At 48.9% G+C, this 27,017-nt stretch overlaps 1 protein-coding gene across 1 annotated transcript in view; it reads left to right on the top strand.

Moving 5' to 3' along the window:
* LOC146784279 (uncharacterized) overlaps positions 1-27,017 on the top strand; it is a 203,977-nt gene that overhangs the window by 56,423 nt on the left and 120,537 nt on the right. Inside the window, exon 8 of the mRNA XM_085635303.1 lies at positions 15,278-15,423. Within this exon, the coding sequence (XP_085491429.1) occupies positions 15,278-15,423 (146 nt within the window). The remainder of the gene's footprint in view (positions 1-15,277; positions 15,424-27,017) is intronic.

Below are 27,017 nucleotides of genomic sequence, written 5' to 3' on the forward strand. Positions count from 1 at the left end.
CTCAAATTCAGAGCGGTATTCCGATGGGGTATGAAACCGGACTGATCCTGATGAATCAAGTCGCCCACGACCCGAACCAGTCGATTAGCCAATACCTTCGCCAGAATTTTGGGCTCTGCGTTCAACAGCGAAATGGGCCTATAGGAGGTGCAGCGATCTCGCGGCTTCCCCTCTTTGTGTATCACAACTATGTTGGCGAGGCGTTGGTCAGGGGGGAGGAAGCCCACCGCATGTGCCGCGAAAAACATGTCCCGAAGATACGGCGCTATCTTATCGGGACGCAACTTATATAGTTCGATGGGAAGACCATTAGGACCCACAGCCTTACCCGATGCGATCGAGCGAATGGCCAGAGCGATCTCATCTGACGACAACTTCGCCTCCATCAATACTGCATCAGCCTCCGATTGGGTTGGCAATGCAATGTCTCTAAGCAACAGATGAGAATCCTCCTCCGAACGCACAGAAACCGGAGAGTATACCCCGCGGAAATAATCCGCGAAGCAGTCAACGATCTCCACCGGGTCAGTCACACGCATTCCATCCATTCTCTCCACAACGGGCACCACCCTGCTCGCTCTCTCCTTCTTGTCCAACCAAGCAATCAACTTTCCGGCCTTATCCCCCACATTATACAATCGTCCTTGCTGCTCTCTACTCATCCCTTTAGCGGCTTCCGTGACCAGCGCTCTATAATCTGATTGTTTGAGGCTGAGAACGTGCAATTTCTCATCAGTAACTCCCCGCTCCAAGTCCTCCTCCAGTTCAGCTATGTCAGTTTCCAAGCGAACCACCTCTGCTCTCTCGCACCTCTTAGTATGGGAGATAAGGGACAAGGCCTGCCCCCTGATCACCACTTTGTAAGCCTCCCATAGGGAGACGGCCGATGACACCGACCCCACATTATCATTAAAGTAGTGATCAGTGGACTTGACCAGTTCCGTGCGGATCTTAGGGTTACGTATATACCAGGAGCTAATGGGTGCTACTCTCCCCTCTGCCCCAGGGACAACCTTCAATTGCATCCATATGGGGGAATGGTCAGAAATACCCCGGGCTAAATGACGCACCTCCCCAATCATACCAGCTTGGATCGCCGGCATAAGCATGTAATCAAGTCTCGAGAGACTCCCATGGGCCCCCGAGTGAAAGGTATATTGCGCCTGTCCCGGGTGCATCAATCTCCAGCAATCTACAAGTCCCAAAGTGTCCAAAAAGCCACCCAACCAGGCCTGAGCCCTAGGGAGATCCCTGGGTGGGTGACGGTCCTCCAACCCGGAGACAACAGCATTAAAGTCACCCCCCACCACCAGAACCCCCCCAGGGAGTAACAGGACCAAACGCCCCAAATCGGCAAAGGTAGCCGTCTGTAACCCCGGAGGTGCATACACAGCAACGAGCGAAACAGTCCTACCCTCCCATCTCCCCACCAGTGCCACATAGCGCCCCCTATCATCGTGAAGCACCTCGTCCACCTCCAATGGGAGAGAGGCCCTAACCAAAATGCCCACTCCCCTAGAGCCAGAAGTGAAACCAGAGTGAGCGGCAAGGCGATAGCCCCTCCTATTGAGGGCATGGAAGGAGTTCCCAATCAGATGTGTCTCCTGCAGGAAAACAATGTCGGGCGAAATACGTTTCAAAAACTGCAACACCACCCCGCGCTTGATCCTGTCCCCCAGTCCATTCACATTCCACGAAAGGATTCTCAATCCCCTATCCCCCATCCCACTCCCATGCATGATACCCACATCCCGGAAAGCACAAACCGGATAAGTCAGCAGAGAACTTCACATTGCCTTGCGAAACAAACAAACAATCCCCAACAACCCCCCTCCCCCACAATCCCAAAACCACAACTCCCCCCTCCCTGCACCCCTGCTTGAGCCCAAACAGCCCCCCCAACTCGCAGCGTGCCTGTCGCCCTAACATATACCACAAAAAGAACCCCAGAAGGAGGAAAGGACCCCAATAAGCTCCCCACAACCCCCAGGCATTTAAAGGGCATATCGTGCCAAACTATGGTCCAGTTGAGCCAAGGTACAAAACGTCACCAGTCCAGTCCATCACCGGGAACCAAGTTCTAGTCCTGCGCCACCAAATCCTGTCCGCTCTCCGTCGTCCGACTGTCTCGATCCTGTCCCCGAGGCAGGGCATCCAACCAGTCTCCAACCGCCTCCGGCCGGTCGAAAAAGTGTGAGCGACCCCGGAACTCAACCCGCAGCCTAGCCGGGAATAACATCGCATATTTCAGCTCCATGGCCCTCAAGCGCCGTTTGACACCCAAAAATCCCAGCCGTTGTTTTTGGACCGCTTGCGTGAAGTCCGGGTAAAAGCTGACATTAGAGTTCTCAAACTTCAGCGGCCCGGCCACCCTCGACGCCTGAAGGATAGCGTCTCTATCCCGAATAAATAGTCGGGCGATGATAGGCCGCGGGGGAGGACCCACTTTGGGCGCACCACCCGGAATCCTGTGGGCCTGCTCCACCGCAAAGAACTTGCTCAGTCCCTTGGGCGCGAGACGATTGGTCACCAGATCCTCCACAAAAAGATCCGCAGCAGATTCCTCCGATCTTTCCGGCACTCCAATGATACGGACATTGTTCCGTCGAGCCCTGCTCTCGGAGTCCTCAAGCCGACGGTCCGTCAGGTCACTAGCTAGCCGCAACCTACGGACCTCCGTCTGCAGGGCAGCCACGTCCACAGTTAGGCTCGACGCCGCTTGACTCAAGGAGTCGACCCGCTTGTTAGTTTTGGACAGGTCTGCCCTGACCAAATTCACATCGATCAGAACCGCGTCCAATTTATGAGCCAGGGTATCACACTGCTGACCCACAGAGGTCTTCATCTCCTCAATGGCGCCCATGACGTCCAGCAAAGTCAATTCTGACGATGTATCTGAGACCTCTTTAGACCTCTCAGGCGATTTATGCGAGCCGCTAGGGGATCCCTTTGCCTGCGCGTATGGATCCATATTATTGACCTGGGTGTAGGCACCCCTCCGGGTTGACTTGGGTTTCGACTTGTCACCGTCTAGTCTCGCCGCCATCGTCCGGAGGCCACCAAGGTTGGCACCCGCCCGCACCAGGAAAAAAGGGACCAGGTAGCTAATTCACTTGAACACAGCCGTCGCCGACAGTAAGCCCATGTATAGTCCGAGAGTCAGGCCAGACACTCCGCCGTCCGCGCCCCCCTGGAACACCAAAGTCTCTCAGCCGATATCAGGAAACAAGCTTGAAAACGAAAGTGAAAGTGCGGGGTCCGCGACAGGGCAAGCCCAGCCCGCCGCTGTTGTTCACTTCGTACCCGGGCACTTCACCGGCTCGAGATCGGCACCAAGGCAAGAGCAGGCCGCAAACTTCGGAGTGCAACCATTCCGGTTCCCAGCGTCCGATCTGACTTTGGAAAATGGGTGACACCTCAGCGCAAGTTGATCTGCAAAAGCCCGTCAAATAAACCAGGATGAAGTCAGGATAGACGTGGGAGGTTGCGGAGGCCCTCGAGAGCCGTAAGCCTACGCGGCCATCTTGGTTGCGCTGGACTAAGATAATTAATGCTTCGGTAATACAAGGATCTGTTCCGGAATGTCCAAAAATGGGCAAAGTCATCCCTCTACTGAAAAACCCCACTGAGAACCCTTTGGATCCTAACAATTTTCGGCCGGTAAAAAACTTTCACTTACTGGCCAAAGTTCTGGAAAATGTGCTCATCATCAATTGGGACACCACATTATGGACTTTAAGTTACTAAACGATTGCCAATCGGGGTTCGGACCAGATCATAGTACAGAAACTGCTATTCAGCATATAATGGATGATGCTCTTCTCGCTCCTGACCGTAATGAAACTTGTCTCCTTGTCCTTTTAGAACTATCATCTGCATTTGACACTGTGAATCATGCCAAACTTTTAGCTCATCTGGAAAACAGAATGGGCCTATTAGGAACAGTCTTATAATAGTTCTATTCCTTCTTAGAGAACAGATCTCAGAGATTCATAGTGAACCACAAGCTATCTCCGACTACCTCGATTGAAATTGGAGTTCCTCAAGGATCAACTCTATCACCTTCCCTTTTCAATCTATACATTGAACCATTAACAGAAGTACTACACCATGCTAACATTTCCTTCCATATGTATGCAGACGACACTCAGCTGTATATGAAGAATACATCAAAGGAAGAGATCCTCATAATGAACCAACCACTTCAGAAGACTGTTCTCAATCTTAACCCACAAAAAACATAATTCCTTCTGATCTCCACTCCCAAAAGTGACACCAGGATTAAGGAATGGACCAAGATGATTACTGCGCCAAACGTCTACCCGATTATAGTAGAGTCATCTAAGTCTCTAGGAATCACACTGAATAAGGAGCTAAACATGCATACCCACATCAACACAATGGCAAAAAATGCCAGCTTCCATCTGAGCTACCTTAGGAAGTTGAATGCGTTCATTGACTCAGAGGACCTGAAATCGTCAGTCCAGGCATTGGTCATTTCTAGAATTGAGTACGGTTGCACAACTTTATCTGGTCTTCCTTAGATTTCAACAGCTCCCCTTAAAGCTTGTCTCAATGCGGCAGCAAGACTTATATCAGGATCCAAAAAATTTGACCATATTACTCCTCACCTGAAAGCTCTCAATTGGTTACAGTTTGAGGCGAGAATACAGCTAAAGATTGCATGTATAACACACAAGGCTATTCACCACTCAACTGCTCGTTACCTGGCCCAGAAAATTACATTATCTGGAGGTAGTAGATCCTCTAGAGGGGCGGGAGATTTTTTTTTACTGAAACCAGCTTTCTTCCAGAAGAAGCGATCATATGATAGAGCGTTCACAGGAGCTGCACCTAGGATTTGGAACTCACTATCGCCGAATATCAGAAGGATTACCCACGCAACACGATTCAAGAAGGAGACTAAGTTCTTTCTGATGAGTAAATTCCTCCTTTAATAATGGAGCGTTATAAGGTCAATTCATAGGACGTGCGTCAGGTTCCTTGACCAATCTATTGTCGTTCTGGTCTTCTACTGTACTTGTCATACAATACGTCACCATTGTGTATTCCTAGTAATGCTTACCATTGGTTTTGGTTTGTAAATAAGGGTTATGTGATTTGTTTTAAGGTTGGCTAATACTATTAAGTGAGTGTTACTGTAACTATTAGAACATGCAAAAGGGTTAAAACTCTTATTCCCGGACGTAGGGGTATTAAAAAAATGGATTTTATCTGAAAATGTAGTGTGATCTAACTGTAAAGTGCTCAGACACTCATTTTTTTGGGCCATGGTTGCGCTACAGAAAACACTGAATAATTAAATAAATAAATAAATAAACCACTCTGTGGAGCGTAAACATTGCCAGAGCTAGTAGGATTATACAGCATGGAGGATCAAATTATACAGCAAGGTTATCAAAATTATGTAGCAAAACATGGAACTTATGTGGTACATTCTCTCTCAGTATTATTTTACTCATTTGAGATGGATACAAAATGTCAGTGAATTCTCTATATTTTGCGAATTATGTGGCAAACGAACAGAATTCATAATTAAACATTCAATACCTTTAGCCTTAGAATCACCTATATCCACTGAAGATCACCGTTACCCACTGAATTATTATTAGTTTATTCAAGAAAGGTAACCAAAGCCTGACTATTATAATTCCAATAAGTGATCATTGCTAGCTGGACTTTGAAAAAACAGACTTTTAAACCTTTGAAATAGGCACATCATGCAGCTCGCTCTGTAATCAGTGCGAAGGGCACGACCCAGTGCGCAGGAATGTGCAGTCATTTGAGTCGATTTTGTTGCTGCCCAAGTAGAAAATCTACTGAAAAAGCAGCTCTCTCACCACGACCGCTTGCAACTACCCACCGTAGAAATTCACAGGAACTCTTCCTAGTGACCGAAATTCATGCTACGGAATGTCAAAATCTCACTCACACTAGTCACACAAGAGTATCGCGGAGTCGCCAAATGCCACCAGTTCGGTGATTGGAACAAAAGGTTACTCCTGGGCCTAAGTAAAACACTGACATAGCTCTATTAAATCAAAGCAGGTGTTCTACAGATAGCACAATGACCTCAGCAACACTCAACCAACATTGCACTTGCACAAAAATTCACACACACATATCCATTCCACCTCTGACAGGTGCATTCATCATGTGATTCTCTTTGCACTGTGCACATTCCACATAACCTGTGAACATATGACATGGACATTACTCACGGATAGCTAAAGCAGCTGCATTATCTCCTTGAGATTTCTTATTGCTATTTATCCTGTGATAGGATGACTAAACAATCTGTAGGCTCTGGTGTTATCACAGGGACAGCAGTCAGCAACAGGCAGATATCACTTCTCGCTCTGCTGTAAGTACATTTACCTCTTGAGCTGTACTGCTGACAGATTGAGCCCTGTAGAGAGATGATGGTGGAAGAACTTAGCAAGGCGAGAAAAGTGTTTTGAGGGTTCCTGTACTAAAGGCATGAGAATGTGTGAAGAGTAACAGATTGGTGAAAGGAAGATCTGCCCCTCTCAGCGCTGAGCTATAAGAGGCTGTCCATCACCCCCTTGCGTCTGACAATGTGTGACAGATCAACAAGAAAACAGAACTGTGACTAAATAATTCAAAAAGAATATGGAGTGAAGAGGCTTGAGCCTCGGTATCCAAAACCACCACTGTCAGATCGACTCAGACAGCCAGAGAAGAACCCTGTCCTGTGGGCGAGAAGAGAGGAGAATGGCTGGACCAATGGTAGCTCTCCTCATCTTGCAGCTGATGCTACACACAGCCACAGGTAAAAGAAGGGAAACATCACTGCTTGTTCAGACGGACTGTGGGGAAAGGTGGGGCTTAATAGAAATACAAGTTTCTGAATATGGGAACATATTCCTGTCAGTTGAATGTTCTCATGTCATGAGTTACTACCATTGTGAGGCAGGCTTTTGCTGTGGGGAGATATTCTTATCAGGGGGAATGCTTGTTTAAGAAGTTGTATATCTTTGTTTCTGGGTGAAACTTAAATTACGCCAGCGTAATTCATGTAATTTAGACAAGTTCAGGGGCAAACGTTTGTTTGGAGCTTCTAGCAAATTTGAACTGTTCCTACTTCCCACACTTCTCTAAATACAGGCATACGGTTTTGCAAATGAGTTTAGCTGAGCTCTGGTTTTCTGGTTTACAAATCGTTGTAGTCATGTTCAAACATCACCGCCGGAAATCCAGCCCACCATACAGCTGACCATTTGTTCATCTACTACCAGTGTAGTCATTCCTGCTGCAGCATTTACGTAGGTCTGCGATTTAGGGCGTCCATTAACTTTACAAGCATCGCTCCCAGAACCCTAAATCCTCAACCAACCACCTTGTCATCTCTGTGGGTAGGTGTGATGTGCTGCTCATCTGCATTCACCCATTGAAGAAAATAGCCCTTCCCAGCTTGGATCTACGGCGCCCAAGGCACCTTCCATCAGATGGCAATTCATCATCGCGCCAGAACAACCCAAGCGTCAGCATCAGAGCTGGCATTTTCGGTACACTACTCCGCAGGAATGCTCCCAGCATGCAAAGTTTCACCGTTCCCATCCAGGTAACCATAACTACATGAGACACTAGAGTGACTACTTCTTTTCAAAAGTCCACAAGCCGGGTGCAGGAGCATGTCATATGCAAAGAGTCTGCCAAAGGCTGGCTGCACCGGCCGCACTTGGCCAGAGTTGCGGGAAATATTTTAAGGAGATTCTTAGGGGTTTTATAGGTTTGATGCAGAAAGTTAAACAGAATAAGTTTGAAATGGCCATTGTGCCGGACTTGCACACATACCCTCTGCCACGTTGTATCTGGCAAATCATCCAGGCAATCTGCATGTCACCTATCCAGGTGCCGGACTGGCCGTGGTGGGCATCGGGTGTTTCCCCGGGAGGCTTGAAGGGTGCAATATCAGCCACCCAGTAACAAAATAAGCAGTGCTTCATGCTTGCGCCCCCTTCCCCTATGGGCTGGTCTAACAAAACTGCCAGGGCTGTTTGAGTTCCCAGTCCGCCCCTGTCCTTGGCAAATGTCTCCCCCCTTTATCTGCGAGCAGGGCCACCTGCAGGTGTGTAGTGAGTTTCCTGAAGCCTTCCAAACCCACCAGCTGTGTCATCACAGCATGATCCTGTGGCTCCTCCAGGAATGAGGTCCAGAGCCCTCACTGTATAAGCCAGGTTACTATATGCAGGAATTGTCCCGAGCCCTCCCCAAACCGATTTTGACCCTGCTCAAAGGAGAGGAACCGCTTGTTAAGATAGAGATGCACTCTGTTCATGTAGCCTCGCTCCCTCCATCTCACAAAGGACATATCTTATAGGAGGGTGGAGAACAGCCTCAGGGCCCAGAGGGGCATACCTTCAGCAGTTTCGGATTACCAACTAGGTAAAGCAGGCACCGGTTTATGGGCCCCACTCCTTTCAGGGGCCCCACAACAACTGATTAAAATAATATTAATTTGATCTTGAAAGAAAATTAAAATCAAACTTTCTTAATTATTGTTTCCAAAGATAGAAAAAAAATTATCAACTCAAAGAAATGAAAACTTTACATTAAAGACTTTATAGAGAAAATACTGTATTAAAGTAATGTATCCATTAACAACTTAAAGTACATAAACCAGAGACATCAGATTCACATAACAGTTTGTCTCTTAAATGCTCATCTTCTGGCAGCTGACAGTTTGTAAAAAAAATCTGGTGCATTTGGTACTAGGAGATAATTTGCGAGGGGGCCCTGAAATTTCGACAGCCTAGGGGCCTCCACAGGGTTTAATCCGGCAATCAGCTTATATGTAAGATGCTCTTCACAGGATCATAGCCATCACCCTATGCCACACACAGCTGCCTGTTGCAGTAAGTATGTGAGGGACTTCCGAATTTCCCCATCATGAGTACGTCTAGTAGGGTATGCGGGTCATGTGTGCTTGGCAGCAGAGTTTTTTCCTAAGTCGGGTCCTGATCGAGCCATTGCGCCACATATTGTAGTTGTGTAGCTGCATAGTATAAGAGGAGATCTGGTAGCCCAAGCCCCCCCTCCTTCCAAGGAAGCTTCAGTGTGTCCATTTGCTCACCCACACCAATGTCTCCAGCATCTTATCCGACAGCGCTAATGTGGAAGGTAGGTCCCGGCACATTACATTCTGTAGTACGTATAGGCAGAGTGGCAAAATCACAAATTTAGCTATAGAGATTTGTCCTATCATGGAGACCGTGAGAGTTTTCTGAAATCGACAGACCAAGTCAGTGCCCCCAGCATCCTTCCCACTTTAAGGTCGAAGTGGGTTGCAGGGCATTGCATGATCTAGATCCCGAGGTAGTGGAAGGTGTCTCACTCCCCCTTGCAGGCTTGTTTCACTCAGCTTTATAGGGGCAGGGGAAGGCTCATAGTTCAGCTTGTGAGTTGTAGATGAGTGCCGGACTTGCGGAGCACCGTCTATACCATGTGGCATGTCTGGCACTTGTTCCATTAACAGAGGGGGTATTTTGGCTGCTTGTTCAGTTCTGAAAAACACCTGCTCTCTTGGTTGTGGTCCTTGTATGAGAGGTGGTCTCAAACATACAATCTTGAATCCTACAAAACAGAAATGGTGTAGTGGCTGTAAATGTAGGCCCCAAGGGATTCTCACATACATGGTCCGCATTGCACTGCAGTTCTCATTCACACACTCTTCATTAGTAGTTCGCCATGATGGCATCATTGGTCCCTTCACATTCCACAGCTCCACAGTTCACTCTATGTCACCATCTTGGTGGAGCTGGGCAATGTGTTAGTGAGTGCTAGTCTCGGCATTCTCCGTACATGCCAACATTTTGATGCGGGTAAGGGGATGAAATGGGGGAATTGATTTTCCCCATTGACTTAAATTGAAGCAGAGGAGATTTTAGGTGGGAGACACCTAAAATTAAGCCATGTTTGGCTTAACACATTGGGAGTCTCCTGCCTGAAATGAGTCTTTTGTCATGTATGAGTCTCTGTAGAGCAAGACTCTTCACTGCAGCATTAGGGTGAGCAGATTTCGTGGATTAGCACAGACAGTTCTTTTCAAGGACTATCCCTGCATACAAACACTTTTTGCGAAAATTAATACATGTCCCTGTTTTAAGAGAGGGTCGGTTGAGCACTCGCATTTATCGCAGTGCTATGAAGGGTCACATTCACACCAGACCTCTGTTTGCAACAGGGCTGCCTAGCCTCAGTCATGCAGCACAAAAGGATCTATTGAGGGCTGAATGAGCCTCCTCAGGTGGTGTGTTTGTATGCATAAACATCTGATGAAGAGTATATATATATATATATATATATATATATATATATATATATATGTGTGCTCCTTTTGCCGTTTCCCCTCGATTGAGAGCACTCAAAAACAGACCAAGGTGGCAAGCCTTTTAATTCAGGGTATGAGCAAGACGTGGCAAGCAGTTGCAATCAGACAGTCATGCACGCGATACGCCTGACGCGTTTCGAGGATCATCCCTCTTTCTCAAAGGCAGTCGCGTTTGTGAATACGTGCTCCGGTCTCGGTCCATTAAAGCCTGTATACGCCCCCAGATGGGCGGGTCAGTTGGCCCAAGGCATCATGGTACTCAGAGTCCTGTAATAAATCCATGTATGGTGCACTAATTTCTGTCACCAATGAAAAGCCCATAGATGGGCCACTGTCCGCTGTATCATCTCTCATCCCAGGTCTGTGATCCACTTGTCGGCTCCAGGCATATCGCCCGCCATGTGGCCCCCTCACTTCGCGGGGTGGTGCTGCTCAGCTGACAGTGGCCCATCTATGGGCTTTTCATTGGTGACAGAAATTAGTGCACCATACATGGATTTATTACGGGACTCTGAGTACCATGATGCCTTGGGCCAACTGACCCGACCATCTGGGGGCGTATACAGGCTTTAATGGACCGAGACCGGAGCACGTATTCACAAACGCGACTGCCTTTGAGAAAGAGGGATGATCCTCGAAACGCGTCAGGCGTATCGCGTGCATGACTGTCTGTTTGCAACTGCCTGCTACGTCTTGCTCATACCCTGAATTAAAAGGCTTGCCACCTTGGTCTGTTTTTGAGTGCTCTCAATCGAGGGGAAACGGCAAAAGGAGCACACATATCTGGCGGCGATCCGGCCGTCGAGCAGCACCACCCCGCGAAGTGAGGGGGCCACATGGCGGGCGATATGCCTGGAGCCGACAAGTGGATCACAGACCTGGGATGAGAGCTGATACAGCGGACAGTGGCCCATCTATGGGCTTTTCATTGGTGACAGAAATTAGTGCACCATACATGGATTTACTACGGGACTCTGAGTACCATGATGCCTTGGGCCAACTGACCCGCCCATCTGGGGGCGTATACAGGCTTTAATGGACCGAGACCGGAGCACGTATTCACAAACGCGACTGCCTTTGAGAAAGAGGGATGATCCTCGAAACGCGTCAGGCGTATCGCGTGCATGACTGTCTGATTGCAACTGCCTGCTACGCCTTGCTCATACCCTGAATTTAAAGGCTTGCCACCTTGGTCTGTTTTTGAGTGCTCTCAATCGAGGGGAAACGGCAAAAGGAGCACACATATCTGGCGGCGATCCGGCCGTCGAGCAGCACCACCCCGCGAAGTGAGGGGGCCACATGGCGGGCGATATGCCTGGAGCCGACAAGTGGATCACAGACCTGGGATGAGAGCTGATACAGCGGAGAGTGGCCCATCTATGGGCTTTTCATTGGTGACAGAAATTAGTGCACCATACATGGATTTATTACGGGACTCTGAGTACCATGATGCCTTTGGCCAACTGACCCGCCCATCTGGGGGCGTATACAGGCTTTAATGGACCGAGACCGGAGCACGTATTCACAAACGCGACTGTCTTTGAGAAAGAGGGATGATCCTCGAAACGCGTCAGGTGTATCGCGTGCATGACTGTCTGATTGCAACTGCCTGCTACGTCTTGCTCATACCCTGAATTAAAAGGCTTGCCACCTTGGTCTGTTTTTGAGTGCTCTCAATCGAGGGGAAACGGCAAAAGGAGCACACATATATATATATATATACATATTACCTACTGGCGGTCGCCAGTAGGTAGTTATAGTTAGGACCCTGTTTCCATAGGAAAACTGCAACATTCTATTTTGAATAACTTTGGCGCCGGTCGACGAATCCTCGCGAAATTTTCAAAATAGGTGGGGCGCTACGCTCCGCTCCTACCCTGAAAGTCTCGGGGGGATTCGTCAAGTGGGGGCTGAGATAAAAGGGGGGTCCCAAAACGCGTTTTTCCCATGCATTTTTCCATAGGACCTTTAGACACAGCTACAGCCCGAACGGCTGAACAGAGTTCCTTTAAATTTGGCAGAGAGGTAGTCTACAGGTCAAGGAAGTGCCTTTTGTAGGTTTGGTGTAAATCTGTTCAGTAGACTCTGAGAAAATAGCCTTTAAATCAATATATATATCTGAGCCAGCTTACGGTGCGCTTACGGTGCGCTTACCGTACGCGTACGGTGACGTGCGCGAGCGCGATTCTGATTGGCTGTTTGATCTAAGTAAACATTCGAATCGGTCGAAACCAGGAAGCGGCGGCCGCCATTTTCTCTCTCGCACTCTGAGGGGGGCAGCAAAAACAAAGACAAAAAACATCTAAAGGGGCAATATATTCAGTTCTTAACCACCCAGCATTGATATAGGTGTCCCCAAACAACCCCCAAGGCCAAAAAAACAATTTAATTTTTTTTCGAAAAATCGCCGATTACGCTTACCGTACGCGTACGGTTAAAATTATTAAAAAAAAAAAAAATATTCACACTATCCCCACCCCGTGTGCAAATGGTGCCCGAAGTGCACCATTTGTGCGCGGCATATCACTCAGCGAAAAGTACAAATGAATACCTTTCACAACGATGCGCATAATATATCCCCCATGTGCGCATGGTGCGCGAAGCGCATCGTGCTTACATGGCCCATCCCGCGTAACGTGGGCATGCGGTGCGCGCAGCGCACCGCGTGACCACCGTGCGTGCACGGCACTAACTGCGTAAAGTGGGCGCGCGGTGCGCGATGCGCACCGCGTGCTCACTGTGCGCGCACGGTGCACGAAGCGCACCGTGCGCGCACGGAACGAACTGCGTTCACAGGGCGCGCACGCCACGAATGGCGTAAAGTAACTTAGCATTTAAAAAAACGTACAAATTCACTGAAAAAACCATAGGTTTCACACATGTTATAGTTAGGAATTAGCATTTAAAAAACCTTGCAAATTCACTGAAAAAAACATAGGTTTCACACAAGTTATAGTTAGCTGTACATTTCACTCGTAAAAAAACAATGAAATTCCCCCGTTATAGTTAGTGCAGGCAACTATAACTCACGCGACCGCAATCCTCTGCTGATGACATATGTGTCTTTATGAAAAAAAAATATTTGTAATATATGTATAGCTAAAATTTAATGGAAGAAGACATGGGCAAATAAGTGTCTAAATACAGTATTAGCATCAGCAGAGGATTGCAGTCGCGTGAGTTATAGTTGCCTGCACTAACTATAACGGGGGAATTTCATTGTTTTTTTACGAGTGAAATGTACAGCTAACTATAACTTGTGTGAAACCTATGTTTTTTTCAGTGAATATATATATGGTCAGGGCAGTGCACGTCAATGTCTGTCCCGGTTTTTGTGATGAAAATCTGGTCACCCTATGCCGGATGCTGGACAGCTATGCACAGGCTCCTAGTCTGAAGCCGGTATATTCTCTATACATGAGGCATTCTGTCTCCTACTCTCCGTCAGGTTGCAACAGTTGCTTGAGTATTATCTCCACAAACCCATGGAAAAAAAGAACCATAGCAGAAAGATGTAGGAGATGAGATTGTCATCTGTGGGCAGTGTCCGTACTCTATCTTTCAACCATTATTTCTAGAAAAATTCTTGTTTGCGAATAGATATGGGCAACCTGAGTGATGGGTGGAATCATAGTATTTGCAAAGCATGGACCATGCACACACGTTGGGACAATCACAATGAGTATTGCAAAACATATACTCTTAATCTAAAAAACATAAGGGACCCTGTTTTTCCTAAGCCTCCCGCCAGGTCTTGCAGACTAGGCCAAAGAGAGACTGTGGGTCAGATTATGTGTACAGCGGACCATTGGCCACCACACTGCGGGACCGGCTACAGTATTACAACTGCAGCGGTCGGATCGCTACAAGACCACCGGCATTACTGGGATCAAGGATCCCGCTGGGCCAGCTTTCTTTCACCAGCCGGAAGATGCTGGCAGTGCTGTAGCCACATGTAGTCCCTCCTTGGATTTGCGCCCCATTCCTGCATGGTTTGGTATATATGCCACAACGTGCAGGAATCTGCAGTCAGTATCAGTCTGCATGATAGTCTTTTCTATGAGCCTAGCAGACCGCCGCCATTGGACCACCGCAGGACCGCTTGCCAGACCATGATTTAAATCCTAATCTGGCAGGCGGTCACACCATGGTTTTGGCGGTCCTACAGCAGACGGCACGTTGCACTGTTCACTGTAGGACCGCCAAACTCGTAATCTGGCCCTTAGTTCTTGAGACTACATGACAGGGAGACCAATGGAGAATCTCCTGACTCAAAGTGAACCAAATGTGTGTTCTTTAGGAATGCTAATTGCGTTTCAGGGAGTCCCAATGCTTCAGGGACTGGTGACAAAAAGCAAAAAGACATAGGAACCTTCATGGGCAAAAGAAAAAATGCAAGGTCAGCACAGAGGCACAGGTCATCGGAGGCTTTCATCCCTACAGCATGCATGTCATAAAAAAACTAAAACAGTAATCTAGTCATATTCAGAGTAAACATGCCAGATGGCTAATTTGGTAAGCTAAAGGTGAGCATGTGTTCTATAAATTGTGAGCCAAAACATGTTGAATAAGAAACTACGTTTTTGGATCTCATTAAAGATTGATCCCTTTTTGACCATCCATCATATAACTTCTTCAATAAATTCGGAAATGGAAGAAAATTTGGTGAGAACTATGTAGATGAGGTCTAACTATTAGGTCTCTTGGAGTAGCTTCACAGATCAAATGTTAGATGTAATCATATACAATATGTCAGACTTTTGTTTAGAACCCTAACAGGGCTTATTGAGCTTTCTTTTCTGGGGCCAATGAAATTTGAGTATGGTTTTAATATTTACCTGTTTATTTCCAAACCCCATGTGTGGTTCACTTAGTATCCTTCTTGTCTGTGCTTTGGTGCAGCGGGGACTGCTCTGGAGCTGGTTGATCTTGAGATCCATAAGCTATGTCAGCAAGGCCCTCAATACTGGTGCCAGAGTGACGAGACAGCCTCATTATGCATGAAAGAAGATTTCTGCATGGAGCTCTGGCAGAATGCTGCTGCCGAGGTAAGTGTTTAAAAAAAAGATTATCTCCTTGACATTTGTTTCTGTTGGTTCTTGGGTTGTTTTTAGCTACATGTCAGATTATTTTAATTGATACAAAATAATGATATGATACATGCTAGTGATCCTCCATTCATGCTGGCTTACCTCACAGCGCTGTAGGAAACCAAGGTCACAGTGGCTGACGCTTTGAGCATCTGGAATCTGACACTGGCTAAGCAAACTTCATCCGGTTTAGGCAGCACCATCACAATTGGTAGCAGTCTGGGAACCGGTGGCACCAAACCATACTAACCATAGACGATTACAACACACATAACACAGCTAAATATTTAAAATCAGCACATTAACCACACAACACAATGAGACAAAATCCTCAACACTTGAGTGTGAATGTTCTTGAACTCCTACAGTGAGGCAAGTGTATAAGGATGAAAATGGACAACTATACAAGCAAATCTGTTGCGAACCCCAGGTCTCGGTGGCAGACCCTGATGGAGGAATGAGACACAGCATATGCTCTTAGGAGAATGGATAGGTGTCTCTCGTGTTTCACCACAACAAGTCACTCTCATATAGATAAGAAATGATAGGAGTGAGACAGCCCTGAGAGTAACTCTTATCTACAGGGAAGCATTGTATATAGGTATGGATCCCCATTCTGGCACCTGGAGACAGTAGAAATGCACAGTTGTTGAGATTTCACATAAAAGGTTATTTATTATGCACAATTCGTACAAAAAGTTTATGTATCAGAATGGCGGTAATTATCACGATAATCTCAGTAGTCATGTTACGAAACAAGGTGAATATGAGAAATACTTCAAATATTGAACTCTCCTGCTCTCTTCATTAGAGCAGTCTAGTCCCTACCTAATATTAACATATATATCATCAGGCTTGTGGTTATTGAATTGGCTGATTGGTTATTAGAATTCTTTAACTATTACTATAACAAACCACTCAAGTATCCCCGCATACCTCAGAAAGCTGTTAGGTCCGCAGCCAGATAGCAGGGCTTCGGTATCAGCTATGAAAATAAATGTGACCTTGCACACACTGTTAACATTACCATTCCAAAAAATAATGTTCTAGGCTGTAAGCCTGACACACACAAACACACACACGAACACACACAGTAAAGAGTTAATGCTCTCATGCTGGCATACAATCAGGCCTGACTTGTATGTAACATGTATGTATTACCAGGAATGCCCTGCCACACATGACAAATCAATGTAACATTACATAGCATTTTAGCACGTGCTGCAGAGCAGCATTCTGCTCTGTTGCCCATTGCCCACACTATGGGCATGACCAGCTGTTGCACATGATAGTTTAGATTGATGTTTTAACGTATGCTTTCTCTACGTTACTTCTAAAATGTCAGGGGGCCTAACTGCAGACAACCCAATTGCCATATGAGCTCTAATGTAATCTGAGAAGTATCATTTTCTGTTAAATTCAACTGTGTTAAAAAAAAAAAAACTTCCTATTAACCCCCTCAGGCCCCTGCTCTAGTGACTCTTGGATTGTGCCGTCACTCACTAAAGAAGTGGCTGAGTGACACACTGGAAGGCCTCTGTTTTGATAAAAATGGTACCCAATCAATCAATGAGGTTTTTTTTAAAGCGCGCTACTCATCCGTAAGGGTGTGAAGAAGCTGGGGGGTGGGGTGCAGCTCCAGTCATAAACTTACTTTATTATTATTGTTTTATTGAAAAAGAATATAGGAACCTCCTAAAATCATAGCAAGACAAACTAATAGGCAATTTACCGAGATTGTCTTCTGTGTCGTGTCCATAATATGACCCAACAGGCATTTAATTTACAGTCCAAGAACGCTTTTTTCTTCTTTATTCTAGCTCTGCCCCTCTTGTCCACCCACCAACTTCTAACAAGTTGTTACTCAATATCCTGGAATTTGGGGATTGCTGATTTTATATTTCATGTCTGTCATTCTCCTAGCAAGTGGAAGGTTTTCTCCCACATTTAGTGCAACTTTGAAATTTGTGACATGTCCTGTCTACTGCCAGTTGGTCTTATGGTGGACAAATATATCAAATATCAGAGGAGCCTGAAATGAGCCCTTAAAGCTTGTGATAGGCTTCTTGTTGGCAAAGGTTGGGTACTTCCTGATCATTAAATTATACTTAATTTTGACAAAAATGAAAAATATATTTTCAAATTGAAAATGTGTAAAACTAAAAAGAGATTAAATGTTATAAAGCAAAACAAAAAACAATTACCTTTGCTCTTGTTGTCTATTTGTTATCACTCAGAACAACAGGTTATTCACTGCTACCCTCTATAATTCTATATGCAATAATTATGGCTCCCTGTTTTCCATTATTACTGCTTTTAACAGATAAATAGAGACAGAAAAACATTTATTTCCATATCAGTATTCCTTTTAAATGTGGATAAATACAGCAACAGGGTTGCTTTTTCCAGTTATTCTAAATACTGTCTGACTTGACTACCAGGCCAATAGCTGTGTGGATTGATAGGAAAGGGGGGTAAAAAGAAAGGATTTTTAGAAAAACGGCTTAAACAGCAGTAGATATGCACAAGGCTGATACTGAAATTAGAATATTTTCTTTTAAGTGCATTGATTTATCTTCTGCTGGTGTTGATAGCATTGAAACCCGACAGGCATTTAAGCATGAGTGTGGATTTATCAGTTAAATATATGTGGAAATATACTCATTTCAGTTTAATTTTTTACAAAACTCAAAATAAATAGGGATAAATACAGAAAAGATTAACAAAATATAAAAATGGATGAATACAGATGGAAATGTTAAAAAATAAATACCATTATCCCGGGAGTCCTAAAAATAATTAACATTCTATTCGGAATTGCAGTAAGCTATTGATTCCAAACTAAAGTGGAGCTAAAGAAAACCATTTTCACTGTTCCCTGTCCATCTTCAATATTTCCTCTACCCATGGTTTCTTAGCTGCTTGCTTCTTGTTGTATTGTGGGTGATTCCTACTCGTGGAGTGTCGTGTTGCACCTTTCAACTTCACTTTGCACCTCCTTCATCTGTTTGATTGTTTTAATTTACTTAACTTTTCACTGAATCCCCACTGTCTGGGCTCCAAAGTAGTCGACACAGAAAACATGCTCCAGCAATGGTACACTTACATAGGAGCCCTGTCTTTTATTTATTTTTGCCTAATTGTTGTACTTATTATTCTTTCTTTCCAATCTTTATTTCGGCCATTTGGCCATAAAAGAAAAACAATGCACATATACAATCACAATAAATCCAAACATTAAAACATTGGAAGTACATATTTTAAAAATACAATAAAAACTGTGCATCTAAAATTTTAAGGGGGACCCAACACCTTTAAAATGCGGTTGCGCGTATGCCAAACATTAGTAAGAAATTTTGATAATGCGAGGACAGTTGGACCAGAGAGATCAGATTTTAAAATCCTATACATTGGGGCATATTCCCTGCCGCCCATATTCCTAATCAAGGGAAGAAGCCAGTATTTCCGCGCTGCCCTGTAGGCTGGGCAGAAGAAGGCCACGTGTAAATCGGTTTCCTCCAAGGCATCACAAGCCGGGCACTGCGTCGTAGTGGGGGGCGATGACCAAGTACTTGTAAAGGACCGAAAGGGCAGTGAGCCGTATCTCCATTGGAGAAACAGCTTCCTAGCAAGTACCGGAAAGATAGGATCCAATACCCTCTCAAACCTATAAAGGTCCTTGCTTTGGAAAAACACAGATGATAGAGACCCTTCTGCCTGGGTAACTCGGGCCCTAGCTAATTTGCGTTCGTGGTATACGTTAGTCAGGGACCTTTTAGAGATATTCAGTGCGGCATTCGCAGGGTCAGTCCATAAGTCGGGGAGCCCTAGTTCCATGCAGGTGGATTGGATGTTTTTGACCCAGGGGATACGGAGCGCTTTTGGGTGGTTCAATAATTCTGCCAGTTCCGCCCTGTATGCTGCAAGATCATTACTGCTCCACAACCTACGCCAGAAGGCTATTGGTCTCAGGCTTATTTCATCAGATAATGGTCGTAGACCGAGGTCAAGCCTCAAGGGGAGGAGCAGGGTACTGGGGGGAAGCGCGGTTATCTGTCTTATAAACTTGTTTTCTGTTAATGACAGGCTATGGCATGGTGTGTGTCCCCACAGTTCCGCCCCATACATGATCGCTCCCCTGGCCTGGGCCTTGTATATCTGAATTAGGGCCCCCAGCGGGCGGTATGAGGAGCCGGTCATCATCCGGGCGATACCCCCAGTAATTTGTGTAAGTTTGAGGTTCGCCCTAATCTGGTGGGATCCCCAAGTCATGGTTTCATTGAGAGTCACACCTAGATATTCAAAGGTGACAACCCTCTCGAGCCGTGCTACTCCCAATTGCGGATTCGGCCGCAATTTTTGGCTCGGATTTAAAACCATGAATTTAGTTTTGGCCGCATTGATTTCTAGCCCTCTGTCCGTACAGAAGGCTACAAATGAATCAAGGATCCTCTGTATCCCCATGGGGGTTTTAGATAGCAGCAGGGTGTCGTCCGCAAACATGATTGCGGGCACCCTGCTGCCATTAAGTTTGGGGGCGTCAGTATAATCGGTGGCATTTAGGTGGGCGATTATCCCGTTGACGAAGAGGCAGAACAGGGTCGGTGCCAACACACAACCCTGCCTTACCCCTCGGTCAACGGGGAATCTATCGGTCAATTCCCCCGACCTCCCACACCTCACTCGGGCATAATTATTATGGTGAAGCCTCTGTAAGATTACTAGGATGTCCGGGGGGACGCCCATCTCTGCCAAGACGCTCCAGAGTTTTCCCCTGGGCACCAGATCGAAGGCGGCCCGTAAGTCCACAAAAATTGTGTACAGACTGCCGCCCTCGAATATTGCTGCCCTCCAATAGATGAGATTCAACCTAAAAGCCTGGTCCACTGTGGATACCCCCTTCCTAAATCCCGCCTGATAGGGACTAAGGGCACCCACCTCTTCCATCCAATCCTGGAGGCGATTCAGCAAAACCCTGCCAAACAGCTTCTGTGCTACGTCGATTAAGCTGATGGGTCTGTAGTTGGCCGGGAGGAGAGGCGAGCCCTTTTTAAAGATAGGGACCACCTCTGCCCCCAGCCAAGTACCAGGGATTTCCATGCCGCTTAGAACTCCATTGAAAAGGGCAGTAAGGTAGGGGGCCCATACAATGGGCTCCTGTTTGAACATATCCCCAGGTAAGCCATCCAGTCCTGGCGCCTTTCCAGAAGCAAGACCTGAGATGGCAGCGGTGACCTCACCCAGCGTTATCAGCTCTCCTTCATAGCCTGGCCAACCAACCTCGGTGACAGTAGGAGATTCTCCCGGCTCAGAACTGTAAAGAGACTGAAAGTGAGCCTGCCACACCCCTGGGGCAATATTGGGCTCTATTGCCGATTGAAGATGCCCCGACCCCCCATTCACTATCCTCCAGAACAGACGTTGGTTTTGGGTCGCTAGGGCCTTGCTAAGTTCTTCCCACTGATTTTCCTCCCACTCGGCCTTAGCGTGGGTAACTAGTTTCTTGTAAGCCCGCCTGCTTTGTCTTAGGCTATCCCCCCCTAGTCCCTCCTTAATAAGTCTGAGGAGTTCTGCTTTTGCCCTTCTGCATGCCGGACTATACCATGTTGTTTTGCCTTGTCGCCCCTGTCTAGGTTTTCGTGAGCTACTAGAGAGATGAGGGGCCGCAGCCTTTATAAGGTCCTCATGAGCCTTGTACAATTTAGCCAGGGAATCATTATTGCTTGCCTCGTTGTCCAAACTCCCCACAGTTTCCAAGATGGGAGTTATCCCGTCATAGAGCATGGGGAGTTTGTTCTTACTTGTAACCAAGTGCTCCCACTTGATTCTTCTCCTACTATTTTCCAGGAGAAGCGCAGGTTTGTTCCCTTCTACATTGGTCACAGGAGCATGAGGGCCAGGGGTGACCAGGTCGAGCTCGAGCGCATTATGGTCGCTATCTGACCGTTCCATAACCCTAAAATCCTGAATGGTCGGCCACTTCACTATTTGGGCCAGGACATAATCCAGGCAGGACTCTCTTCCCAGTCTGTTGTAGGTGGTTTTACTGGGTATATCTGATTTCATTCGCCCGTTACAGGCTCTGATTCCGAACTTTAGGGTTAGAGCTGTGATTTGTAATGCAAGTGGGGTCCAAGCCTTCGGGGGGGGAGCTTCCACTGGGGGGACTGCCCATCTGGCCTCTTCTTCCGATGAGAACCCCTCCCAAAGACCAGGAAGTGGCTCAAAATGAGAATTAAAATCCCCTCCCACCACATAAAATAAATCACTCGGTAGTTCAGATATAAAGTTCGTGAGTTCATCTATGGTCGGTGATTCCTTTGCAATTCCCACTGGCCTAGAATAGATGTTAATTAACACAAGTTTGGCTTGGTTAGGCCAGGATAATGAAACCACAAGAATGTCTTCTGAGTTAGCCGGCAGCCGTGTTGCCGTGCAGCCTAGATGAGATGCAACCCAGATTGTCAGCCCCCCTGACGGACGGCCCTTGCCTTCCCACCTAGCTGGGATGGAAAAGGACATGTAGCCTTGATGACCATAATTCTCTCTAGCCCAGGTTTCCTGGAACATACATACATCTCCAGACTCGATGTAATTTACCCAGTCCGGGTCACCCAGTTTGTTGGCCAGTCGAGCAACATTCCAGCAGATTAGCCTTAGGTGTTCGGAGGTGTCAGTTGCCGTGCCAGAAGGGTTGGAGGAGAAGGTTACAGGTGCCGCTTCGATCAATAGTTCTGGGACATTACCGACGGTGGGGGCAGATGGCTCAGGGAGACTGCAGGGGCCATTATCCAGGAGCTCTGGACCATTTAATAGTTCAGGAACATTGCCAGCACTACGGGCGAGTGGATCAGAGGGTCTGCAAGAGCCATTGTCCGGGGTCACCGTGACATTCAATAGACCAGGAATTTTACCATCGATCGGGGGAGATGGATCAGGAAATCCGTCGGTGCCATTATCCAGAGTCACTGGGCTGTGAGCAGAGAGTCAGTCAACCCCATCCAAGCTGTTCAAGCAGTTAAAACGATTGAAGTGGAAATAGGGTGTATCAGGCACTTGGAAGTTAGGGTGCTGTGCATAAGCTTTGTGTCCGCGTCTACGTTCCACCCTTATCCATTCATCATGCATAGGAGCATAGTGCATGCGAATAGGAGGGAAGAAAAAGGATACTGGGCGGGTCTGGATGGTGGAATCCAATGAACGATTTACTCCTTCACAAATATGCAAAACGGTGCCCGGATCTTTAAAAGTTACCAGAATGCAGTCCCCTATTATTGTTTTTCTGGTCTTCCCTAGCCAAGGGACCCTTCTAACCATAATATTCTCGTTGTTAAAATGAGATGGTAAGGGTCGGTTCCAATTTAGCCACTTGATCACCTTTTTCTTTAGGGATTGGTAATCTTCATTTTCGCCAGTTCTTAGTTGAGGAGCACCTGCTAACACCACCGTTAGATTATTAGCTTCTGGCGGCAGATCTGGTCTCCGTGGTCATGGGACTGGTCGCCCCGGGGGAAGAAGGAGGGTGCTTCCAGCTTCGGGGAGGCCATCATTGGTCCCTGTCTGATAGCTTTGAGGGGCAGAGTCTGTTGGTTGTAAAGGCCTATAAGTTGGATTATTACGCGGTGGCTGGACTGGAATAGCCATTAGTTGCTGCAGGGGGTGAGCAGTAGAAGCACCCCGGGAGGGGACTATGTTGGTACCCTGTAAAGCTCCTGTTTTAGGGGCGTTTCCTACAGGGAGATGAGGTCCCACATTCTTGGATTGCTTACTAACTAAGGTATTTAGGGATGTCTCTAGTATAGTCAGCCTTATCTCAACCTTTTTCAGGCTGTCACTAATAGGCTGCAAGAGGGAACGAAATAAGAATTCTATACTCCCTATAGATGTGAGAGGGGGGTTTGTGTTGGATGTGTTGGCCACTGGATCGCTGTTAATAGCAGCTGTGTTGGGGCTTGGATCTTTGGGGGGGACAGCGATAGGCGCAATCTCATTGTCCTTCCCAGATTGGAGTGCATTTTTATGTTTTTTGCCAAAATCTTGGTGAGATAGTTTGGTTTTCCCCCGCCCCCCCATGGACTTCCTACTGCGTTTGCTAGGTGGAGGCATGTGCATCTCCACCACAACACTTTGCTTTGGCTTGCTCTTCTTATTTATATTCGAGGGGGGAGATTGGATAACCAGGTTAACTGGAGTGTCAGATGACAAGAGTGGAGTTGTGTCTACGACTTTTTCAGGCAGCATGCCAGGGGTGCTTGGGATTTCCCGAAGTAAGAGGGGGAAGTCCTCAAGGGTCGTCGGATTCAAGCTATTGGGGGGAGTACCCTCCTCTTGAGAGATAGGATACGGGATAATTTCAGTCAGGGGTCTACTCTTCATTGATTCAATGGATCGCCGACGGTCCGCCCTACGTCTCTCTAGGGAGTTTTCTTTGCCCCCATCTCCTTTGGCGGGTTTGAAGTAATTGTCCAGCGTCCCAGTATTGCTACCCCCCTCCCTTGCTGGAGTTTCACGTACTGCAGGTGAGGGCATCACCTTATGCACAAGCAGAGTTCAACCAGAGTTTGGGTGGAAAGGATAAGGGGTATGGCCCAGCCCGGCCTCCTTTGGCCCCTGACGGCCACAGACGGTCCCGCCCTTGTCCCGGGCTTCTCCCGGCGAGCTCCCGCGCGCTCCCGCGCAGCGGTACTCACGCGTTAGTTTATAGCTGTGGTGGAGGTGAGCAGGTTGTTGGGGGCGGGGCGGGGAGGGAGAGCAGCCCAGGTGGAGCGGGCGCGGGTTGCTGGGGCTCCTGGGAAATGGAGTCCCAGCCCTCTTGCTTGCAGCCCTCGGCCCCTGGTGTACCCCCGCAGCAGCTTCAGCCCAGGAAAGCGCCCCTCTGCGAAGCGAGACCCGCGCAGCGGGTTCCGCGAGGCGTGGACAAAGTTTCACAGAGTGTCCTCAGGAATCCAAAACGGCAGAGGCAAGTTTGTTGGAAGGTCCCACGAACTGCAGGGCAAGCCGGTATTTAATTCACCTGGTCGTTGGGGGCGGGGCGGGGCGGGGAGGGAGAGCAGCCCAGGTGGAGCGGGCGCGGGTTGCTGGGGCTCCTGGGAAATGGAGTCCCAGCCCTCTTGCTCGCAGCCCTCGGCCCCTGGTGTACCCCCGCAGCAGCTCCAGCCCAGGAAAGCGCCCCTCTGCGAAGCGGGACCCGCGCAGCGGGTTCCGCGAGGCGTGGACAAAGTTTCACAGAGTGTCCTCAGGAATCCAAAACGGCAGAGGCAAGTTTGTTGGAAGGTCCCACGAACTGCAGGGCAAGCCGGTATTTAATTCACCTGGTCGTTGGGGGCGGGGCGGGGAGGGAGAGCAGCCCAGGTGGAGCGGGCGCGGGTTGCTGGGGCTCCTGGGAAATGGAGTCCCAGCCCTCTTGCTCGCAGCCCTCGGCCCCTGGTGTACCCCCGCAGCAGCTTCAGCCCAGGAAAGCGCCCCTCTGCGAAGCGGGACCCGCGCAGCGGGTTCCGCGAGGCGTGGACAAAGTTTCACAGAGTGTCCTCAGGAATCCAAAACGGCAGAGGCAAGTTTGTTGGAAGGTCCCACGAACTGCAGGGCAAGCCGGTATTTAATTCACCTGGTCGTTGGGGGCGGGGCGGGAGAGCAGCCCAGGTGGAGCGGGCGCGGGTTGCTGGGGCTCCTGGGAAATGGAGTCCCAGCCCTCTTGCTCGCAGCCCTCGGCCCCTGGTGTACCCCCGCAGCAGCTTCAGCTCAGGAAAGCGCCCCTCTGCGAAGCGGGACCCGCGCAGCGGGTTCCGCGAGGCATGGACAAAGTTTCACAGAGTGTCCTCAGGAATCCAAAACGGCAGAGGCAAGTTTGTTGGAAGGTCCCACGAACTGCAGGGCAAGCCGGTATTTAATTCACCTGGTCGTTGGGGGCGGGGCGGGGCGGGGAGGGAGAGCAGCCCAGGTGGAGCGGGCGCGGGTTGCTGGGGCTCCTGGGAAATGGAGTCCCAGCCCTCTTGCTCGCAGCCCTCGGCCCCTGGTGTACCCCCGCAGCAGCTTCAGCCCAGGAAAGCGCCCCTCTGCGAAGCGGGACCCGCGCAGCGGGTTCCGCGAGGCGTGGACAAAGTTTCACAGAGTGTCCTCAGGAATCCAAAACGGCAGAGGCAAGTTTGTTGGAAGGTCCCACGAACTGCAGGGCAAGCCGGTATTTAATTCACCTGGTCGTTGGGGGCGGGGCGGGGAGGGAGAGCAGCCCAGGTGGAGCGGGCGCGGGTTGCTGGGGCTCCTGGGAAATGGAGTCCCAGCCCTCTTGCTCGCAGCCCTCGGCCCCTGGTGTACCCCCGCAGCAGCTTCAGCCCAGGAAAGCGCCCCTCTGCGAAGCGGGACCCGCGCAGCGGGTTCCGCGAGGCGTGGACAAAGTTTCACAGAGTGTCCTCAGGAATCCAAAACGGCAGAGGCAAGTTTGTTGGAAGGTCCCACGAACTGCAGGGCAAGCCGGTATTTAATTCACCTGGTCGTTGGGGGCGGGGCGGGGAGGGAGAGCAGCCCAGGTGGAGCGGGCGCGGGTTGCTGGGGCTCCTGGGAAATGGAGTCCCAGCCCTCTTGCTCGCAGCCCTCGGCCCCTGGTGTACCCCCGCAGCAGCTTCAGCCCAGGAAAGCGCCCCTCTGCGAAGCGGGACCCGCGCAGCGGGTTCCGCGAGGCGTGGACAAAGTTTCACAGAGTGTCCTCAGGAATCCAAAACGGCAGAGGCAAGTTTGTTGGAAGGTCCCAGGAACTGCAGGGCAAGCCGGTATTTAATTCACCTGGTCGTTGGGGGCGGGGCGGGGAGGGAGAGCAGCCCAGGTGGAGCGGGCGTGGGTTGCTGGGGCTCCTGGGAAATGGAGTCCCAGCCCTCTTGCTCGCAGCCCTCGGCCCCTGGTGTACCCCCGCAGCAGCTTCAGCCCAGGAAAGCGCCCCTCTGCGAAGCGGGACCCGCGCAGCGGGTTCCGCGAGGCGTGGACAAAGTTTCACAGAGTGTCCTCAGGAATCCAAAACGGCAGAGGCAAGTTTGTTGGAAGGTCCCACGAACTGCAGGGCAAGCCGGTATTTAATTCACCTGGTCGTTGGGGGCGGGGCGGGGAGGGAGAGCAGCCCAGGTGGAGCGGGCGCGGGTTGCTGGGGCTCCTGGGAAATGGAGTCCCAGCCCTCTTGCTCGCAGCCCTCGGCCCCTGGTGTACCCCCGCAGCAGCTTCAGCCCAGGAAAGCGCCCCTCTGCGAAGCGGGACCCGCGCAGCGGGTTCCGCGAGGCGTGGACAAAGTTTCACAGAGTGTCCTCAGGAATCCAAAACGGCAGAGGCAAGTTTGTTGGAAGGTCCCACGAACTGCAGGGCAAGCCGGTATTTAATTCACCTGGTCGTTGGGGGCGGGGTGGGGAGGGAGAGCAGCCCAGGTGGAGCGGGCGCGGGTTGCTGGGGCTCCTGGGAAATGGAGTCCCAGCCCTCTTGCTCGCAGCCCTCGGCCCCTGGTGTACCCCCGCAGCAGCTTCAGCCCAGGAAAGCGCCCCTCTGCGAAGCGGGACCCGCGCAGCGGGTTCCGCGAG

Source organism: Triturus cristatus, chromosome 11, assembly GCF_964204655.1.
Source record: "Triturus cristatus chromosome 11, aTriCri1.1, whole genome shotgun sequence".
In the NCBI taxonomy this organism is placed as follows: Eukaryota; Metazoa; Chordata; class Amphibia; order Caudata; family Salamandridae; genus Triturus; species Triturus cristatus.